At 34.7% G+C, this 20011-nt stretch overlaps 3 protein-coding genes across 3 annotated transcripts; 2 read left to right on the top strand and 1 right to left on the bottom strand.

Annotated features, from left to right (window-relative positions):
• Positions 1-2875: 2875 nt before the first annotated feature.
• Positions 2876-7821, top strand: LOC120623960 (protein ILRUN). Its single transcript, XM_039890253.1, has 5 exons — positions 2876-3292; positions 3362-3475; positions 3810-4036; positions 5817-5926; positions 6760-7821. The coding sequence occupies exons 1-5, from the start codon at positions 3102-3104 to the stop codon at positions 6787-6789; spliced, it is 672 nt and encodes a 223-aa protein (XP_039746187.1). The 5' UTR covers positions 2876-3101; the 3' UTR covers positions 6790-7821.
• Positions 7822-7967: 146 nt separating this feature from the next.
• LOC120624113 (thymidylate synthase) lies at positions 7968-10287 on the bottom strand. The gene is made up of 5 exons (XM_039890465.1): positions 10089-10287; positions 9752-10009; positions 9041-9161; positions 8726-8951; positions 7968-8580 (listed from the first exon to the last, which is right to left on the bottom strand). The coding sequence occupies exons 1-5, from the start codon at positions 10171-10173 to the stop codon at positions 8371-8373; spliced, it is 900 nt and encodes a 299-aa protein (XP_039746399.1). The 5' UTR covers positions 10174-10287; the 3' UTR covers positions 7968-8370.
• Positions 10288-10814: 527 nt separating this feature from the next.
• LOC120624010 lies at positions 10815-19898 on the top strand. The gene is made up of 10 exons (XM_039890312.1): positions 10815-10978; positions 11588-11708; positions 12501-12689; positions 13138-13286; positions 13780-13955; positions 14515-14642; positions 14985-15171; positions 15761-15868; positions 18744-18861; positions 19297-19898. Exons 1-10 carry the CDS (start codon positions 10839-10841, stop codon positions 19610-19612), a joined length of 1632 nt encoding a protein of 543 aa, XP_039746246.1. The 5' UTR covers positions 10815-10838; the 3' UTR covers positions 19613-19898.
• Positions 19899-20011: the final 113 nt, after the last annotated feature.

Raw genomic sequence — 20011 nt, 5'->3', positions numbered from 1 at the left:
CTGGCATTGCAAGTCGAGGGACATTGATCATTATTGCCGTGAACACGTGTGACGCTGAAGTTTCTTGCAGTGTAACCAATTATTAAAAACGTATTTATTTCGGGACTGTCAGCAATACTGCTAAGTTTGTTAACGAGATTACTAACTACTTACATCAAGTGTTCGAATGGAGTTTTGACTAAAAATAAAATAATTTTGGACATTCATCATCATTGTTATCGGACCCTTCATATATTATACATCATACAATAGCTCTTACCTAAGGTCCTATCTAGATTCTAAAACTTAAAGATTTAAATGTGTTAACATTTGGACATGATATTATTATATTTGTCTAGACATTATATATATATATGTATTCCGTAGCATGTTGACCTTCAAAATAATGGTTAAAGTTCGCAAAATCTTTCGTCTAAGCCCTCATATTCTATTGAATCCCCAAAACTATTCACTCTATTTCTATTTTAGTTCACACAGTTCGAATTTCGTTGAGCAAATGCTTAATAACATAAGCCTCGAACCATCTGAACATTACCTGTATTTAATAAATAACTTTTCAATGCTTGCTCAACAAGATTATGCAGACATGTGTAATTGTTCTTGTTGTGCAATTTACATTTCGCATGCTTAATAGTAGAATATGGAGGAATGTTATATTATAATAAGACCCTATGTAAGCTCATATTCAGCAAATAAATTTCATTTCATTTCAACATACGTTTAATCAAATTGACAATTAAATGTAAACTAATTCAACGGTACAAAAGATGACATTTAAGTCGCACCCAAAAAAAGGTTTTAGCACACGTGCTCATACAATAAACCATTGAAGGCGAATTGTAGGTCGACAGGTTTAGAAGAATCGAATCGCTTTCAGCAAGAGACTTAAAACAACAAAAGTTGAAAGGCAGCAAACTTATCGCTTGCTTGCTTGCCGCAATAATAAATGTTGGCCAACTAAAATCGAAGCGTGTGAACCCGTTATAACGTATTGTAATATCATATTATCTCACCTTTCTGGTATTTTAATTTAACACTATTTACATCTATCTAGACTGATATAATATTATTATCGTACGGGTTAGCATTATATTTAAGGCATAAGTGCCTTAAATATAATGCTGCTTTTGAGCTATGTAAAAATATAGTAAACGTTATAAAGTAATATGTTTCATTGAAAAATCCTATTCAATTTTTTTACAATATACGTGAAATCCAATTTATTCTAAGACTAAGGGGGTTACAAAATTAAAATGGCAAAGTATATTATAATAAATGATATAATAAGAATAATTATATAAGTATATAAAAAAAAATTGTCGGCAATTCAATTCAATTCAAATCAATTCTGACGAACACAAATCTCTAAACTAAATTGGCAACAATGGCAGTGACAATTTGCAACAGTATGGATGCTCGAGCATTGTCGCCATTTTAGTATCCACTTCATATTTAGGTAGAATTTCTTTCGTAGTTTTATCAGGTCCCTTAATTTCTTAGTCATTGAGTCCTTGTCACAATGCTGGACGTAGAAAATGATAGCTTTATTTATAGACAGTCAACTTATTTTAGTTTCATTAAAAGAATTATGTTCGACAGAATCGGCTCCAACGAGTGTTCTTTTAAGGAATAAGTAATAATAATAAGTTCACAACTAGACTAGTATGTATGGTTCTCTACTTACTCCGTAGCAAATAGGAGAACAGGAGTTGTAGTAACACGAAGGTACGATTGAAGGTAGTTACAAAATAATCAGTGACATCAAAGTCATTTGGCAAGGGGATTCTATAATAGGACGTTACCTATTTAAATGTCTTATTCGCACTCATATAGAAAATAATAATTTTAGTTTTCGAATAAAACTAGGTTATCAGCATTATCCGCAGCCGATAAACATCCTACTGCTGGGAACAATCCTCCTCCCTTAAATATAATTGGTATGCCACCATACTTTGCTTGAAGGCCGATTGGTGCAGTGAGCAGCGACCCTGTTTTCTGAGTCCAATGCTGATGATTGGATTCCCACAACTGTAAAATGTTTGTGATGAACATAAATATCTTTTAGTGTCTGGGTGTTTATCTCTATTTTATATGTATCATTATCATATCTACCAATCACCGGCCCACTTCAGGGCACGTGTCTCCTACAATGAGAAGATGTAGGCCGAGTGGTAAAAGAATAATTGCAAAAGGGCAGACTTGTAGTGGAATAAAAAAAAATGATTTTAAAAGTACTTAAACTTCTCTATCGCAAAAGCAGTACAAAGTTCAGTAGGAACCTAGTTAATTTTACATATTATTTTGCTTAAATTGTAGAAAATTTTTATTTCTTGCTTATCAGTGCTATTGGCGAAATCTATTTTTTTTTGCATTAGTTGAAAGGGCGGAGAGTAACATAGACTACTTTATTCCAGAAAACAACCGGTTACAGGTAGGTACCTATTATTACTAGGTTATAATAGTAAGTTAACTAATTTTTACTTAGTTAATTTTAAATTATACTGTCCTTCCATTGTGAAATCTTTAACTAAATTGACAGATCTAAATAGTGCTGTCCTTTTCAGAATATTTTCCGCAAAAAAGGACTACATTACCTTTTACTAGCTTCTTACACATGACACATGCCAATTTACTTTGTATACAATAGAATCGGCAGCAATATCATGTTAAAAATAGTGCTATAATTTTTCCGGGATATGCAGAGTGGAAAGTAAAGCACTACTTTTGGACCAACCAAATTAGGTTTACTTTGGAGATTGGGTATCTACAACAGAATCAATACTGTGTTCCTAATTTCTTGTCTGTGGTTCAATGTGACGGATGGTTTGGTTGGCAAAGTGCGATCCTCTATGGTGGGATCATTCAGTATTTTTTTTTCTTGCTCATAACCTGTGTTCATAACAAATAATGCGACATATTTAGTTGTCCTAGAACTAATTATTGTATTTTCGTTATTTTATTTTGCTGGCGTCAATATTTAATGAAAGTATATTAACATTAGCTTAAGTGAATGAAGCCAGCTGACGAACATAAACAAAGGATATGTCAATAGTGAAGTGCCGAGACTAAAAGAAAGTGCCTGTGATTTAGTTTTAAGCATAATGGATGTTGATGGTTCAGCCGGAGCTGGAGAGGTCAGTCAGACTCAAGGAGAAATAGACCAGAACCTCCTCTTGCAATTCAGTTGTATGAACACAACTGATAGAGAAGAACTCATACGCCAGATGCAAAGATTATTAGGCCCTAGTTTAAATTATAACACAGCTAGTTTTTTCTTGGATATGAGTAATTGGTAAGTAGGATGTTTCTAATAATTCAATTTCTAAATGCAAAAGTGTAATTTCAGATATTTTTTTTTCAGGAATTTACAGGCAGCTATATGTTGTTTTTTAGATTACAGTTTGCCTCCCAAGCTTCCATCAATGGCATTAAAAGGAGCTCAAACTCAAGAATCTGCTGTTGGACCTGCTACTCAGTAAGAACCATAATAGTTTTATTAATTGGGATGATGTAATAATATGCAATACATCTAGTGGGTCATAGTTTTCATGTTGTATGTATAATTAATAGAAATTGATGTCTTATTCAACAAAACTTTCTAACAATTTGTGATCTGGTTGTTTTCATACAAAATGCATAATTTGAGAGTAAGGTACTCAATGCAGATTTTGTATGGAGATGTCAGGTTGCAAACTGTTTACAATCATGAGAAAAGTTACTTTAAAGGGGGATTGAACTGAAGTATTTTAGGTCACATATTTTATATTAATTTGAGAAATTTCAAATCATTTAACAGTATTTGATTACAGTTTTGAACAAAATTGGAGTATTGCCAACACAGGAACAGAAGCATGGCCGGGAAGCTGTAGGTTAATACAAGCAGGTGGCGAACCACTGGGAGCTACGCCTGTGTATGTGCCACCATTGCCTCCTGGACATTCCACAAATGTTTCAATTAAATTATTAGCACCCAGTATTGCTGGTGTGCATAGAGGCTATTTTCATTTAGTTACTGACAAAGGCGAGCAAATAGGGGGTAAGTGTTGAACTTTTTAATAAATCAACACATTAACTTCTGATTACAAAAAAAACATGAAGTTAGGTGACCTTCTTTTTTGTTATATTGATTCATAGTTCATCAAACAAATGTACAAATTGACACATTTACTCCTTATTATTAAAAAATCATGACCTATCATTTTCATTATATTGATTCATAGTTCATACAACAAATGTGAAAAATATAAAAGTAATATTTTTGACTATTTTAACTCAAACGTTTTTTTTTGATTCACAGTCAATAGAATTGATTACCATGTAGCTCTTGAGTTATTGATGTGTCATTACTTATTAGGGAAAAGACTGCTGTGTAGTGTTAAAGCAACCTAGTTGTAGACTCTAACTTACATGCTTTATGTTACCTATTTCAATTTTCTGTTATATCCTTTTTTTCTGTGGTGTACAATAAAACTGTAATTAATTCATCAAAAGTTGCTGCTGACAGTCACACAAAAATATTTTAGGTTATATTATATGGTTAAAGTTAGGTCTTTAACCCTTATTTTGAGTTCTATACAGTGTGTTTGTCCAGATGCAGAGTTGTTCCCGCAGTTTCTTTTAATATTTATAAATGAATATAAGGAATAATTATATTTTGATTCCATTTTTCTCTTTGAAATCCAATGAGGTAAATTTTATTTCAGTGTGATTCATTTATCTTAATGTAAAATGTGGACAATACCAGTATATTCGTATTGTCTTTGGTCTGAGCATGTAGTCATAATAGAAAGGCACAATATAACTTGTGAGTTATTTTTTCTATGTTCGGTTACTCTTCTTCTTTAAGTGCCTCTCCAAATAGTGAAGGTTTGCCGTCATTTTTCGATAATTCTGGCTTATTTTGCTGGGAGCCACTCGAGATCCCAGTCCACTCTCTTATGTTTCACGCAAGACTTACTCTTGCGACCGATGCGTCTCTTTCCAGCAACTTTGCATCATTATCAGTTGCAGTAGCTTGTATCTGGCATGCAGAAGCACATGCCCTAGACAAGCAACTTTTTTTCTTTTTGACGGTCATCCAAAGTTCGCGCTGACAATAAACTCGTCGCAAGACTTTCTCATTGGTAACCTTTGAGTCCAAATGATTTTCAGCATGCGTCGATCTCGTCGGCCCACATCTCGAATGCTTCTAGACGTTTTCTGAGATCCTCTTTGATGGTCCAGGATTCGCATCTGTAAAAAAAGGCGTTTACGTAATGCGATGTTTAGGCGGCGGCTAGTGAGCGCTTTTTTCATGCTTTGAAAAGCACTACGGGCGACTTCTATCCGGGTTTTAATTTCTGTTTCACTGTCCCATTTTTCAGACCTAGATATTGAAACATCTGCACTCTCTCCAATACTTGGCTAGCCACTCTAATCGTTGGATCCACATTTGCATTATTAGACACTACCAAGACCTTTGTTTTCTTGATGTTTATAACTAGACCAGCCTCTTTGCTACACTTATTGACACTATCAACAATCCTCTGTAGCTCTGCCTTCGTGCACGCAATTAAACAATTTACGGTACGCTGTCAGCGTAAATTGTTAATACGGCCATTAATCTTAACACCACAGTTTTCCGCTGCTTCTGCCATGACTGCCTCCGAATATAAATTTAAAAAAGTATGATTCGAAGGTCTTTTCCATCTAAGCTTAGGTATATTCCTGAGAAGTATTCCAAGACGGTCATGCTCTATATTGTAATAAATAGTCTAATTGCTCATTTTCGGCATTCTAGATTTGTTTTTATTTATATTTGAATTCTAATTTTCCAGATACTTTATGGGTAGAAATCACAGTAGAATCTGAAGTAACTATGGCTCTTACAGAGCAACTAGCTGCATTACCAGTACCAAGTAGCAGATTGGAGGAATCAGTATCACAGGTAATATTCGTAAGTTAATTTGTGTGATAATGCGCTCATATAACAACTTACAACTCACATGGGCTTTCTGCACATGTTAAATTGTATGGATATGAATGTAATTTTTTTTTTCAACCAAATGCTGCTCTTCTTCTTATGGCTTCCATTTCAGTCATAGGTTATAACGGGCAGGACGCGTTGTTCGATTATTTTAGTCTTCAGGCACCGAGAGATTTTGCTCGAACAGATTTCCCTATGTTTTCCGAATGCCACCTTACACATCCAGTTAATATTCCGTTGTTCACCTCTTTCCCGACATTGGACCAACCTAACTGGATTGTGTAAATATATTAGTTAAAAATATTGTGCCCAGTGTTCTTAATGATTACTGGTTGGAGAAGAATATGACCATTAGACATAACCTTCGTCTCGATATCAAGTTTGTCCCAATTCAAAAGCTTAATAAGTCTACTACCATTTCCCTTTTGCACTCCTCCCTGCAAGTTGATTTGCGTTTTTGCACAAACACTTCAAATCTTGATTATTTCGGTAATTCCTTCGACCTTCCTGCATTATTCTTTTTTAAATTCTACTACAAGTTAGCCCTTGACTGCGATCTCAACTGGTGGTAGTGTATAACTGCCATACCATGTGGGTCTTATAGCGATTCGACTCCAACTATGATCAGTCCAAAAAACTCAGTTGCCATATTTTCAACCAACATAAACAATGATCTTCTTAATATAGATCAGTAGCCTGTGGAAATACTGTAATAAACAAATCCTTTTATGTCAAGTAACTATAAACTATGTTATAGTTTTAAATTTAAAATTAACAGTTTATTTTTTTTACAGGTGCCATCACAAGATGACCAAATGTGCTGATTAGAACTTATTTTTATTATAATTATTTTATGATGGCTTTTATTTACAATTTCTCACAATTATTTACTTTAATTTATTTATAATCTGTGGTTTTATTTTTCAAAATAAAATATTAAAGTGCTCTTGAGTCGTGCAAGAGTTTAAATAGTTTAGCCTGGCAAGCATACAATCGGTAGCATAATAAATACAGTCACATGCAATACGTCACGTATTACGACCTACTAGTTGAATACTAAGAGAATAAGTATGGCGAATATATCTCAATATATTTTACATCCCTCTTTGTAAATCTTTCAATACATGTGCCATTGGCCAAGTTCATTTAGCACTCCTAAAAACTAAAAAGCAAAAGAAACTTAAAATAACGAAATCAAAGTTGAAACCGTCAAAGTAATCTTAGTCAGGATAGGTTTTCTGAGGATATGCCGGACGTTAGATTTTTTAAGGTACGTTTTACCCGACCACCACTGTAGGCTTCCAACGTTAATAATCACTACGTTTTAAACTTGAAATGAATGAAAACAATACTTTAGGATTTATTAAACTAATTTTAATTATTCACTGATGATAAGATTTCGTACTTTCTAAAATCTTATTTGTATTGATTTTCGCTAATGACTCAAATGTTGTATGCGTAATAATTAAAAACTCAATGGTCTAAGGTCTCATGAATATTAAAGGCCTTTAAAATTTGCCACAGTGATTTTATTTCATTGATACGCATCTGCTGTATCAACGCAGTGCAGTTAATATAAACCATTTAAGCAAGCTTGCCTTTTCTTTTTTAGAAGTAAAATTGAAACTTAAACGCCAGAGTGATTTTTAATTATGCAAAATTAAATAAGACTTATGAACAATGAAATAAGTGAAAAAATGTACAAACCGTATGAAATACTTTAAAATGAATAAGATGTGAATTTGTTATTGTTGAAATGTTTACAATTGTATAAGGAAATCGATTTTATTAGCATCACTTAGTTTTAGGTATGAATTGCCATTAATGAATAATTATGGGGTTTTTATTTTGTAGTACTATAATTATATATCTAAACATAATTTTAGTTTTAATTAAAATAAAATCTTTTATAATAATGTGGTGAATTTTGTTTTCTATTTTTTCTTACTAAGTATGAGAAGAGAAAATGAAATATTAAGTTATTAAACTTTAAAGATTATTTATTTAAAAAAAAAAAAGATTACTTCAATACTTTAAAAAAATTACCATACAATACTGGTCAGCTATACAATTATGTATAATAGCATGAAACATTGATACTGGGATAGAAGCATGCGTTATTAATAAACAATGAATTACAAATAGATACAATGAACTGTAGCTTATTTTCTAAAATTAAAAAATATTAGTTATCTGTGCTTTCCGTGGATTGTATGTAATTATATTATGTTTTAGAGGTAACTGAAAGTTTATGCACAGAGTTAACATGCAGTGAGCATAAACTTTGTATAACACCAGCTTCTAACCAATATTTAAAAGACCCAATGTGTGTTGATCAATCACAGCTTCAGTTTATGCTATAGTAGACTTAACTGTCTCTTGGTCCCTTAAGAAATCAATGTACATTATACAGCCATTTCCATATCAATCTTTGGATAAGGGTTATAGTTTTTAATAATAAAATCTTCATACTTGAAGTCATCAATGGAGTCAATATTGCGAGCAAATTCTAAAGTTGGGAAGGGTCTTGGTTCCCTCTCTAATTGTTTTTTCAATGGTTCAATGTGGTTGAGGTATACGTGGGTGTCTCCTGTGGTATGTACAAACTCACCTGCCTGAAATAAATATGATTTTGATTTAACCAACACACTTTATGATTCTTACCTGAATGCAGTCCAACCCAATCTTATTTGTATAGTTAACTATTTCAGGTTCCACGACTTAATACCAGGTTAATATGCTAGGTCAAAGGTGACTTACCTCCAAATTGGTAATATGTGCAATCATATGCGTTAACAGAGCATAACTAGCAATATTGAATGGTACTCCTAAGCCCATATCAGCACTCCTTTGGTACAGCAAGCAGGAGAGTTTACCATTGGCTACATGGAACTGTGCCAGGCAGTGACAAGGAGGTAGGGCCATCTTACTAAGATCTGACGGGTTCCATGCGCACATCAATATCCTTCTGTCACTGGGATTATTTCTAAACATAAAATAATATAAACATTTAAATAAATATGCACTGAAATTATTACTTAGAAACATCAAAAATGTTGCCAAAATAGAAATTACTTGATAGTGTCAATAACATTTTGAAGCTGATCAATTCCTTGCCCAGTATAGTCTGTCTTTGCATCAATATATTTTGCTCCACTATGCCTCCACTGAAACCCGTAAACTGGTCCAAGGTCACCTAAAATGTTCAAAAAAAGGATGAAAAATCATTTTTATTCATAGTTTAATTAGTTATCTTATGAATTGACTGATCAAGAAGATGGCTAAACAGATTGTAAATAGAAAACCATCACACATTAACAGAGAAATACTTTGCAGGGCATGCAAAAGTGCCACACTTTGTCCATCAGCCTAAAGCATAGGTGTTAAGCCTCATGGTGCCAGCACTTATACCTGCAACCATTGCCAACTATACTGAAAGGTAGTCTTTTTTCCAAGGTCCTAGACAGTTTCTTCACTGCATTAATAGAAGTAAGATTGCCTACAACTTTAGCCATAGGCAAGGTGTTGACTAGTCACAAGTGTTGCAATTCAGTTTTTTTTTAAATTTCACTACAAGTTAGGCCTTGACTGCAATCTCATCAGGGATAGTAAGGCTAAAACTCTAAGAGGCACATCTTTATTGGTAGGCTGGTAACTTGTCAGAAGCCTACTACCAGACCAGATAAAATTTATATATTCCCAAATTTCTAATACCCTCAACATCTAAGTATATCATTACAGTAGTAATCCCAATTTTAAAAATAGTTTGAGTCTATTAATTATTACCTTCTTCACGCTCAGTGAATCCTAATTTATCAAGAAATGCCCTGGATCCATTAGAATCCCAAATATGTACACCCTTACTGGCTAAAACTTTGCTATTTGTAGATCCAGATATCATCCACAGTAGCTCTTCGATAACTCCTCTTGCAAAAACGCGTTTCGTGGTCAGAAGAGGCAATATATTGTTATTCAGAGAGTATCTCTGCATAGCACCAAGTATGGACAGAGTACCAACTCCGGTTCTATCAATTCTTTTGTCACCTGAAAGTTAGAGCCATGTTAGTGGATAAACGTAATCAGCAACGAATCCCGGAGATGGATAAATAATTAAGACCGACACCTTTCTCAATTATCGTCTTCACAAGGTTCAGGTATTGTGATTCTTCGTGCGGTGAGAGAGACTTTTCAGTGCCATTTTGTTGCATGTTAATTTTTCGAAGTTTTAGTAACTTTTAGTTTTATGTAGAATTCTCAATTTAGATAATAGAAATTAAAATTTTTTGACAAAACAAAGCTGAGTTTTTGCGAGGTTGTCAAAATTTGGCGGCAAAAGTTAGTAGACAATGGACATTTTTTTTTTTTTAATAAATTGTCTTTACTTTGCAGGCTCTGATCTTTTTGAGCAGTCATAAGTACATACTACATTGGTATATTAAAACACTATAGTAGTATAATTAGTCTAATCTAGTCATTGAATTATGACTGATATGTTTTTGATTTTTAATACACATTTGGTTATAATATGTTATTACTGAAGACACGAGACATGGTTTAGACTTTTGCTTTGGTTCGTTTTAATATAACTTGAAGATCCTTTGAAAAACAGTGGAAATATAGGTCAGTCGGTTAAAATAAAATATCAGTACTTTGGTTATAAATGGGCTATGTACTGGCTGGGAATTCATAGATTTAAAAGCTTCAGTGAACAGTAACCTTTCGCCCGAGATTTAGAACCAATCTGCCGAGGAAGAACATTGATAATATAAACCATTTACACTGTAGCTTTTTTGCATCCTCTTTAAACAGTTGCTATTAGCAACGTAGTTTTGTTAAAATAACATTTTAAATTTTCGATTTAAATCTGAAAATAATGCCAGTACTGGAAGCGCCAAATGTGGAATTAGGTTCAGCTCCGCAGACACCAAGCGTGATCGTTTCACCGTCACCGTCAGAAATTTCTAGTGCCAGCTCTCCAGAACCGCAGAATGTTCGTGCTACTCCACTATTCAGGTGACATTTACATAGATTTGATACAACGACTTCAATTCTATTTTGATCAATTGATTTGAATACCTACCTAAACAGTGGGAAAATAATAAACTTTGGTAGCTGTTTTTCGTTTGATAAAACCAACACCTTCAATTGCTTAAAACAGTGTGATGCACGTGTAGGAAATCTCAAACGCCTACAATATTGGTTTATGGTTGTATCATTTATTGGATAATATTAACTTGCTTAGTTCATGGGCTTTATCTCGGTCTATCTATCTAAACATCTACGGTCTAGCTATCCATACAAAGAGGCTATAGCGCCAGTTTTTTGGCTGTTGTTAATCCTACCAAACCCTTTTGTGAACTTTTGGACGGCATGGCATACGAGTATTTAAAAAAAAAAGAAATATCCGTAGGACCTTAGTTATTTTATACCTTCCACCTTGGAAAAGCAAAATAATTATTATGGAAAGTATAATTTCTGAAGTTTTGCTTCAGATTTTTAAAGCGCTATTTAAGTTTAGGCCTTTAACGTTTGTAGGTTAAAATCAAACATATGTTTTCATATTACCACAAGTTTGGTTTGGTAACTATTCGAACCTTCATTACTTGGATGTTGTGTTTTAAGGATGTTGGCTATGCCACCCCCTGATCCAGAACAACCGCCTGGCCAGGACGAACTGGAGCGTAGATTACCCGGCTACAGGCGCATTGTTATACCCCGAGAATTAACTCTCATAGAACTCTTGGTAAGAAATCCGTAAATTGTATTGAAGCAGGAGTGATTATGCGAAAGTCCATATGGACATTAATTTGCGACGAGTAAACATCCGCGTCCTTTTAAATACGCTCTTACGCGCTAACAGAGAATTTTGGCGTTTTTTTGACGCATTGACGAACCCAGCAACCCTTTGCAGAAATGCAAGCAGTACATCATACAATGTTCTATCCATGAACTTGACGCGCCCTGTGTTATAGCCTAAAGTGCCTGTAAAAACCGGCCAGCACGGGAAAACGCTCTTCAGACTGGAACACAGCTGCTTAGTGATAGAAATTAGCATGGTGATACTACTTCCCCAGATGAGCTCTGTCACAAAAAGCTCTACTACTTCTAAATATTTTGCATTTAAAGAAAAAAGAAATTATAAATTACACTGTAAAGATTGGTCGGGTTGTCGCAAATTGTTCAAATATTTTTGCAGCAATTTGTTCGATACGTGGGAAGTAGGCGAAATATGACTAACGATATGTTGACACATCATAATTTGCCTAATGGCCAGGCTTTGCACTACTCTTACAACTATTTAAAAACTTACTTCATTGCTCTTATTTATTTATCACAAACATTTACCAATAGCGTTGGTTAACCCCCAACGAGGTGGACAGATGACATCAAGTGAGTCGCTGGGAGCCGGTAAAAAAAAAACATCCCAGGACCTGGGATTTTTGAACTCACTACAAAAGACATTTGTCCAGCAATGGATGTCAATCGGTTGATATGATGATGTTGATGATGTAAGGACAACCCTATTTCCTTCTAGAAAGAGAGCAGTGGCGTGACCACAGACGAGGAAGTCTTGACGATACGCGAAGCAAAGTTGCGTGTTATTGCAGAGCGCGTCGGCTTGCGTCGGTTGCACGTCCTCGCTCCCCGCTTACGTTCCCTTACTCTTGACGGAAGCGCAATTTCATCTTTGCGTGATCTTGGAATTGGATTAGTTCACTTAAAAGTACGTTTCCGATGCTAATTCATTTGTATACTTATCCTGAACTAAAACAAATTAACAACAGTAACTTATTTTCATTGGTCGATGTGGGAAATTCGTTGTCTAATTCGATTTACGCATGTTGAGTAACATTACACATAACTTGGAGTACCGATGTACTTTGGGGTACCAAGGTTAAGGACTGGCGACCTCGCACCGGTATATGCAGTTGTTTGGCCCCCAAGGAGGTAGGCGGATGACATCAAAAGAGTCGCTAGGAGCCGCTGGAAACAAGCCTAGGACCATGGTTTTTGGAACTCTCTACAAAAGACCTATTTCCAGCAATGGGTGTCACCCAGATGAAGTTAATGCTGAGTAAAGACCCATGACACCACCAGTCGACATTTCAATTATTATCTGACGGATACACACAGTCTCAATGGCAAGGTTTATCAGTTTGTTTTGCTTGTAGAAACTAAGCATAAACAGATGCGGCTTAACATCCTTGGATGGAATCTGGGGCTTGGGGGCATTAAAGGAACTCCATGCTGCCGCCAATCGTCTTTCTGAGTTGCATCCGTTGGCGGCTATGCAGAAAATACATACGCTTAACTTAGCCGAGTAAGTACCATGGTATGTTATTTAAACATGCTCCTTTTACAACGTAGGTACTTAGTTGAAGTATTCTTACATCACTTTTATAAAGTTTACAGTGAGTACAAGTGTTTTTTTTTTTCAATTTATTTATTTATATTTATTATTTAAAATTATAGAACAATTGTTACCTTGGTGACTCGAAACTCTTATGAGTTTATAAGGACGCTGCACATTTCTCTTCAACTAAATATATACTTCAAATTACCTAAAAACCAGTAGCGTGCACTTCATACATGCACAGAAGCACTGCATACCCAAATTATTTTATATAACCCGTATTGGAGGGAAATTTTGCCATTTTATGCCATGTGCCCGCTTTATGCATACCCTGGTTAGAAACCCTGTGCACGCCACTGCTAAAAACTATACAAAAATAATAAACTTCTTATCTACCTAAAGCTGCAAAGATAAATGGAGTATTGCTTTGACAATATTTATACGTTGATAAATATTGCAGTAACCCTATAGAAGAATCGAGTCGCTTATGGACCATAGGCGTTTGCAGCTCCCTCCGCCGGTTGACTTTGCGAGGAACTCCCATTGCTGACACAATGAATTATCGCTCAACGGTTGCATCTGCTTTACCGATGCTTGTAACATTAGATGAAATACCATTAAATGCAGATGAGGAAGGTAAGTGGTGAATACTTAGATCCTACTTTAAATACCCAATAGTATTATTAAGTTATACTTTTGACGGCCGATTGGCGCAGTTTGCAGCGACCCTGCTTTCTGAGTCCAAGGCCGTGGGTTCGACTCCCACTACTGGAAAACGTTTGTGTGATGAGCATGCATGTTTTTCAGTATCTGGGTATGTTGTTCAGTATATGTATATTCTAAGTATTTAAGTATAAAATATTCATCAGTCATCTTAGTACCCATAACAAAAGCTACGTTTAAATTAGGGCGATGTGTTTATTGTCGTAGTATATTTATTTATTGATTTTTATTTACTTATATCTGTAAGGGGAAACGATGAGCGTGTAGGCAAAGTGTGGTTAAGTCACCATTTACACCTATGAAATATTATTTAACACTGAAAAGTTTCAATTTTCAGTACTGCTCAATTTGTGCATTCAATATTGAGTCTCACAACCAATGTACATACAGAGTAATTTAAAAGATTATCAAGTCACCATCAATACCTACCAATTTCCTGATGTTTTGATTTTGCATATTCGTTAAAATGCAGATGAGATTCCTGAAGACAATGGTAGTGCAGAAAGTGATATAGAGCCGGATGCTCCGCAGTCATTGCCTAACGTGATTGGGTCTACACTAGAGCCTCAGCCTAGTCCTTTGAACAAAACACACGTTCAGGTAAGCAAAGTTTATTTAAGGATTAAATGAGGTACCTGAGAAATGCATGCTAATAGCTGTAAGTTTATAATATAGTAACTACCTATACTTGGTAGCATAATATGAATTCTAAGAATCCATCATGGAGTTTTTGGCTCCCGTCAAATTTCCATCCCTAGTTGAGAAAGGACGTGAACTCGTCTTTTAAATTTCCTACCAAGTACTTTGTATTGTTATGCTTCTTTCTTTCATTTATTTTAAATCATGTGTGTGTCCAATAAAGATTTCAAAGAAACAAGTACCAACCAATTAACTTCCTTGATCTAATTTCATTGCATATTGAATTTTATTATACTTTTTTAGAGTAAAAACAACAATCTTAAAGAGGAGTTTTCATTGAAGTATTCGACATTATCACGTCTACGACCAGCTACCACTGAATGTGCAGGCATACGCCCTACACGTGCTTATCTACCTCGCCGACCAAGGACAGCCTTAGAAAGACCTATAGACGCTCCAACTAGGTTGCAAATTATGAACACGCTTATGGGTAAGTTGAGTTCGTACAATAATAATTTAATATTATCAGATACCTGTACCATTTAACTAAATTCTAAAGCTAGGTGATTGTGCAGAAAATTTGTAAAAAAAAATCAGAAGTACGGAATTTGCGACTCTAAGCTGAGCGAGTTTAAGTCCATTTTTCTTTGGCGATACAGGATTTAATACTCTCAAGCAACTCCTCGATTGCGAGCGAGCGAATCCTATACTTAGGCCACAAGTACCACGTAGTACCACTTAGGTATAAGACAGGAAGAAAATGACATTCCCAACAGAGAAGTAGTAGAAGATTGGATAGTAATAGAAATAAATTTTGTGAAACGCAAACGAGCTCTATGTCTAGAGCTAGTTTTCAAAAAAAAAACTTAGTGAATCTAAAATATAAAATTCTTCTAAGTTTTTAGTTCTTTACTTTATTTTTGTCAGTCCATAGACATGAACATTTAATCTTCGCATTGCATTGGCACGCCCAAATCAGTATCTGATGAGGGCGTTTCTTCAGATGTGAAAAAGTAAATTGTATAGTTTAAAATTAAACATTTTGGATTATGATTCATGAAATACTTACATTTTTTTAGACGATGAATGGCGTTCTAGTGGAAGTAAATTAACATCACACGATCCAGTTTGTGGAAATCTTGCGAGAGCCTTACGAAAATCTCCAAAAGAAAAAAATCGCAGCTCAGGTAATTTTAAAATATAAAACTGATTGTTGTATGCGGTAAATATGAGAGCGGTTTAAACATTATTTTTCGTAGTAGTATTTACTTTTTTCGTACATTTCTTGCGAAAAAATATTTGGGTAAAAAATAACGGATCATATTCATAACACGGGCCTAGGTATTAGACCCGTATTATGAATGTGATATTTTGTAATACTCATCAAATCTACAGATTTACACACAAACTCATGCTCATGAAAACTATTCACCAAAAATACAGATTTACTTCGTAAAAAATTTGCATGGCAATTCATCCTGAAATTGACTAAAACAAGTAGACCAAATAGTCGAAACTATAAGAACCATAAACCATTGCTCATAACAACAACGCTCTTCTAGCACCATAAAATAACAAACTATAATTTGTCCTACTTATGGCACAACAATGTCGGAATCGAATAAGTAATTAAGTTTATTGCAAATTCGTGAGAATCGTTATTGCATCTCGCTTCTTAGACGTTTTTATTAACATATGCAATTCTGCATCAAGCGAACTATATACTCTGCATGTTAATGTTGCAAACAGCATGAAATTGTAAATACTTAGTAGATATTGTATAGAGATATATGTTGTACGCAATTTATTATATTGTTATCGATGTATGGTATAAAAAAAGTAAAAGATGTTGACGTAATATTTGTTGCTATGCCATTTTTTGTTAATTCAGTTTAGCAACTAAGCATGATTCAGCGAATTCGTATTCGTTAGCAGTACACCGTTGAGATTGCACGTGACCGGAATCACAGATCGCAATAAACAAGATACAAGATTAAATGTATGCAGTTATGGTTAAAACTATACTGGTCATCAGATACGACCAAATAAGTATCAGCTACAGCATAATATATAAATAATATTAGCTAAATAATGGCATTTACTTCTTATATATTTACACACTGTTTAATTTGCAATTGCTAAGATAACTTGCATTTGTTCATTATAAATTAAACATCTCCGGAGGATACTCCGGTATGAAAGTGCGTAGAGTGTAGACATGTATGACATTGCGGAAAGATATTTTTGGTTTGGAGTAAAAAAATTGAAGATATTATAAATTACAACGTAAGTACAGAGTATAAGCATATTTATGTTCATTGAATATCATGGAATTTTGCAATGTACATAACGCCTGCTCCTATCCATTAAATCTACTACACTTAAAACCTCATTCGTTTCTGAACACATCATTTCCTGATTATTCTACTTACTAAAAATAGGTGGTATACAGCGAGATTTTGTCTCATGTTATCTAGTATCTCCTTTGCTGAACCATTGCTCTTGTTCTAATCTTTTAGCTCCCTTTATGCAAACCTAACAAACGTTTTTGCTTGCGGTCTTGTTCAGATAAGAGAACAGAAATTTGATACAAATTTCCTTATTTCTTGTTTAACAGACCATGCTCTTAAAATTGAAACAAACTTAAGTACATATTCCATATGAGGATAAAAGAGAAGGTATCGGGTTCAGAAATACTCTCTAACCCTGCAGCTCTACATATCCATCATTTAAATTTTCTGATCATTTTTCGTTATCGGGCTATTTAAAATAAATTTACTTATTCACGGCAAGAGCTTCTTAAACATTCCAATTGGCATTGAAAAGTTTAAGATTACGGTCAATACATTAATATCTATAAATTCGATCAACAATATCTTCATCGAAGAGTAAGGTAAACCTAAAAGAATAGATATTATTAAGCTTGTCCTTAAAGCTTGACAAACATTTTTAAAAGTCACTGAAAACATGTGTTGTTTGTGGTTTGCAATACGTTATTATGTGGTCAGTTTAAAGCACCAAAGTGTTAGCTCACTTGCGCAACAAGCCATGTTCATCATGCTTATCTACATTTGAAATTTCTCTTTGTATGTCCCATCAACTGTTATTGACACTTCGAGTGGATTAACAATGATACTCATATCCGTAAGAATATCGCAACTCTCGCTGACCAAACCGAACTGACTATTCATTTATAGAATTGTGTAATAATTATTTTTAACTCTAACCTTCTTTTAGTTTAAAAAAAAATGTTGGTTTGGTATGGTAATAGGTACTACTAAGTACTAACTAACGAGGTAATATGCGCCAACATTCCTAAAATCTTAAACCCCATAAAAAAACCATTTCCACATTACGTTGAGTCGAATCCAATGGTACCAACATGTTTTGTATGCCACAAACCAACGCCTTACCAACACTCGACGCCATGCGTACTTATATGAATAACTCACAAATTGCTAGTGGCGTGGATAGCCACGTCACTTCAGCAATTAACACAAAACATACCTATATTGATACACAACACACACATATAAACTAATCCCCAAATATTGACGTCGTATGTACCCGCTGAACTATATTTGAGAAACATTGGTACACAGTTACACACGCATAGTTAGTGGTAGTAAAAATGCGACAGATTTCTGAGTAGCTTAATAAGGTAAGGGCAATAATAAGAGTTTAATTGAAGATACATTATCTACCTTTCATATAGGTAGTTAATTAACGATTCGCCTTTATACTGTTAGATTGGCTAAACCTCACGGTAGAAGAAAGAGCTTACAGATGATTTGTCAATTTATTTCATTTCTGTTAGATAGAATAGAATAAAAAAAACTTTACTGCAACACAATACAACAGAAAAAACATAAGGAAAACAGTAATAGTCCTTATTGCTATAAAGTAGAGATAGATTTATTATATAGGTATAAATACGAGTTTGTTTCGGACTTGTAATTTTATTATTGGATAACTATAAAACTGAATTCCGATAGTTTTGCTTAGTTGACAAATGGAGCACTGCACGAGATAAATTTCTAAACAAGTGTGCTTTTGTTACAGTGGAAGCTGAATTAGAAACCGTGGGGAATACAATGTCGGGAGCGTGTCGGGTTCTCGCTGCGGAAATACCACGCGCGCCCAACGCTGAACAATGGGCAAAGTTTAAAGAAGACACTGGGTAAATGAATCTAATCGAAAACTATAAAAATAAATAGAATTTGGCTGTCAGTGATCTCGACATACTTTCTACGTTGGAATAGTAGGTAGCATCTGTACACGCCTCAGGGTTCGTTTCACGGGTCATGCCATTTGGCCGGAAAGCACGTAAATCCATCGGCCTGTTGATAATCGTCAAACTCATCAATTTGCACTGGACCAGCGTGATGGGTTAAAGCTATAAATCCTATTGCATGTGGATGCATGTCCAGTTTAATGACATTAAAAAGTCTCGATGACTGAATAATTAAAATAATTAAGGGCTGATTTTACAATTGTTAAATTAACTAAATGGAATGACGTGCTAACCATTATGTATATTATAAAATCTATACAATTTATTCCTCAAGCAAGATTATCTACCGACTGTTTATATAATATTTTTCATTATTTTCAGAATTGAAATTGACATTGACTTCAATGCAAGGCCAAAGGAGGCGGACCCGACAAAAGTGTTGGATCGCTTGGAGCGTATTGAAAAGGAAACTATGGAGAGGCTTAATGCAAACCCAAACGAGGGTTTCCCAAATGTACTCACCTCATATTCTTTAGATCCGTCTAGAATACTCTCCGGAGGTATTATGAGTGACTATGACTTGTGGAGGGAAATAGAAAATTTGAATGTAGCGCCTCCGCCTGACAATGTTGATGATTTGTTCAGAGATTTAGCACCGATTCGTCCTAGGCGAAGGCGAATGTTGGAGAATGATTAGGGGTATTGATGAGTTCATGTAATTTGGTAACTTTTATTTTGTGAACCCAGGACCTAAAATTCAACATATAAATAACACCCATCTTGTGTTATAAGTTAGACGGTTTTGTTTTTCTATCTGTGTAAATGTGTATTATGGTAATTATAGCACGTCAATGGATGGACCGATTTTAATGATTTGAAGTTTCTCATCACGTTCATAGTTGGCCGGATTGTAGTTAATCATGTGTGGCTACGACGGTTTGAACATGGTACGCGTGCGACGTATGACTTACAGAGTGCCAAATGTGAGATTTTTACCGAATAAGTAAACGTACATACGTTTACTTATTCGGTCTCCTGAAAGTTAACCTCAATTTATAAGGTATCGAAGAAGCGCCATCTAGTGGCAGTACGGTTC

Source organism: Pararge aegeria, chromosome 5, assembly GCF_905163445.1.
Source record: "Pararge aegeria chromosome 5, ilParAegt1.1, whole genome shotgun sequence".
NCBI lineage: Eukaryota > Metazoa > Arthropoda > Insecta > Lepidoptera > Nymphalidae > Pararge > Pararge aegeria.
The sequence above is the reverse complement of the archived record's forward strand: the minus strand, read 5'-3'. Positions and strand labels throughout refer to the sequence as shown.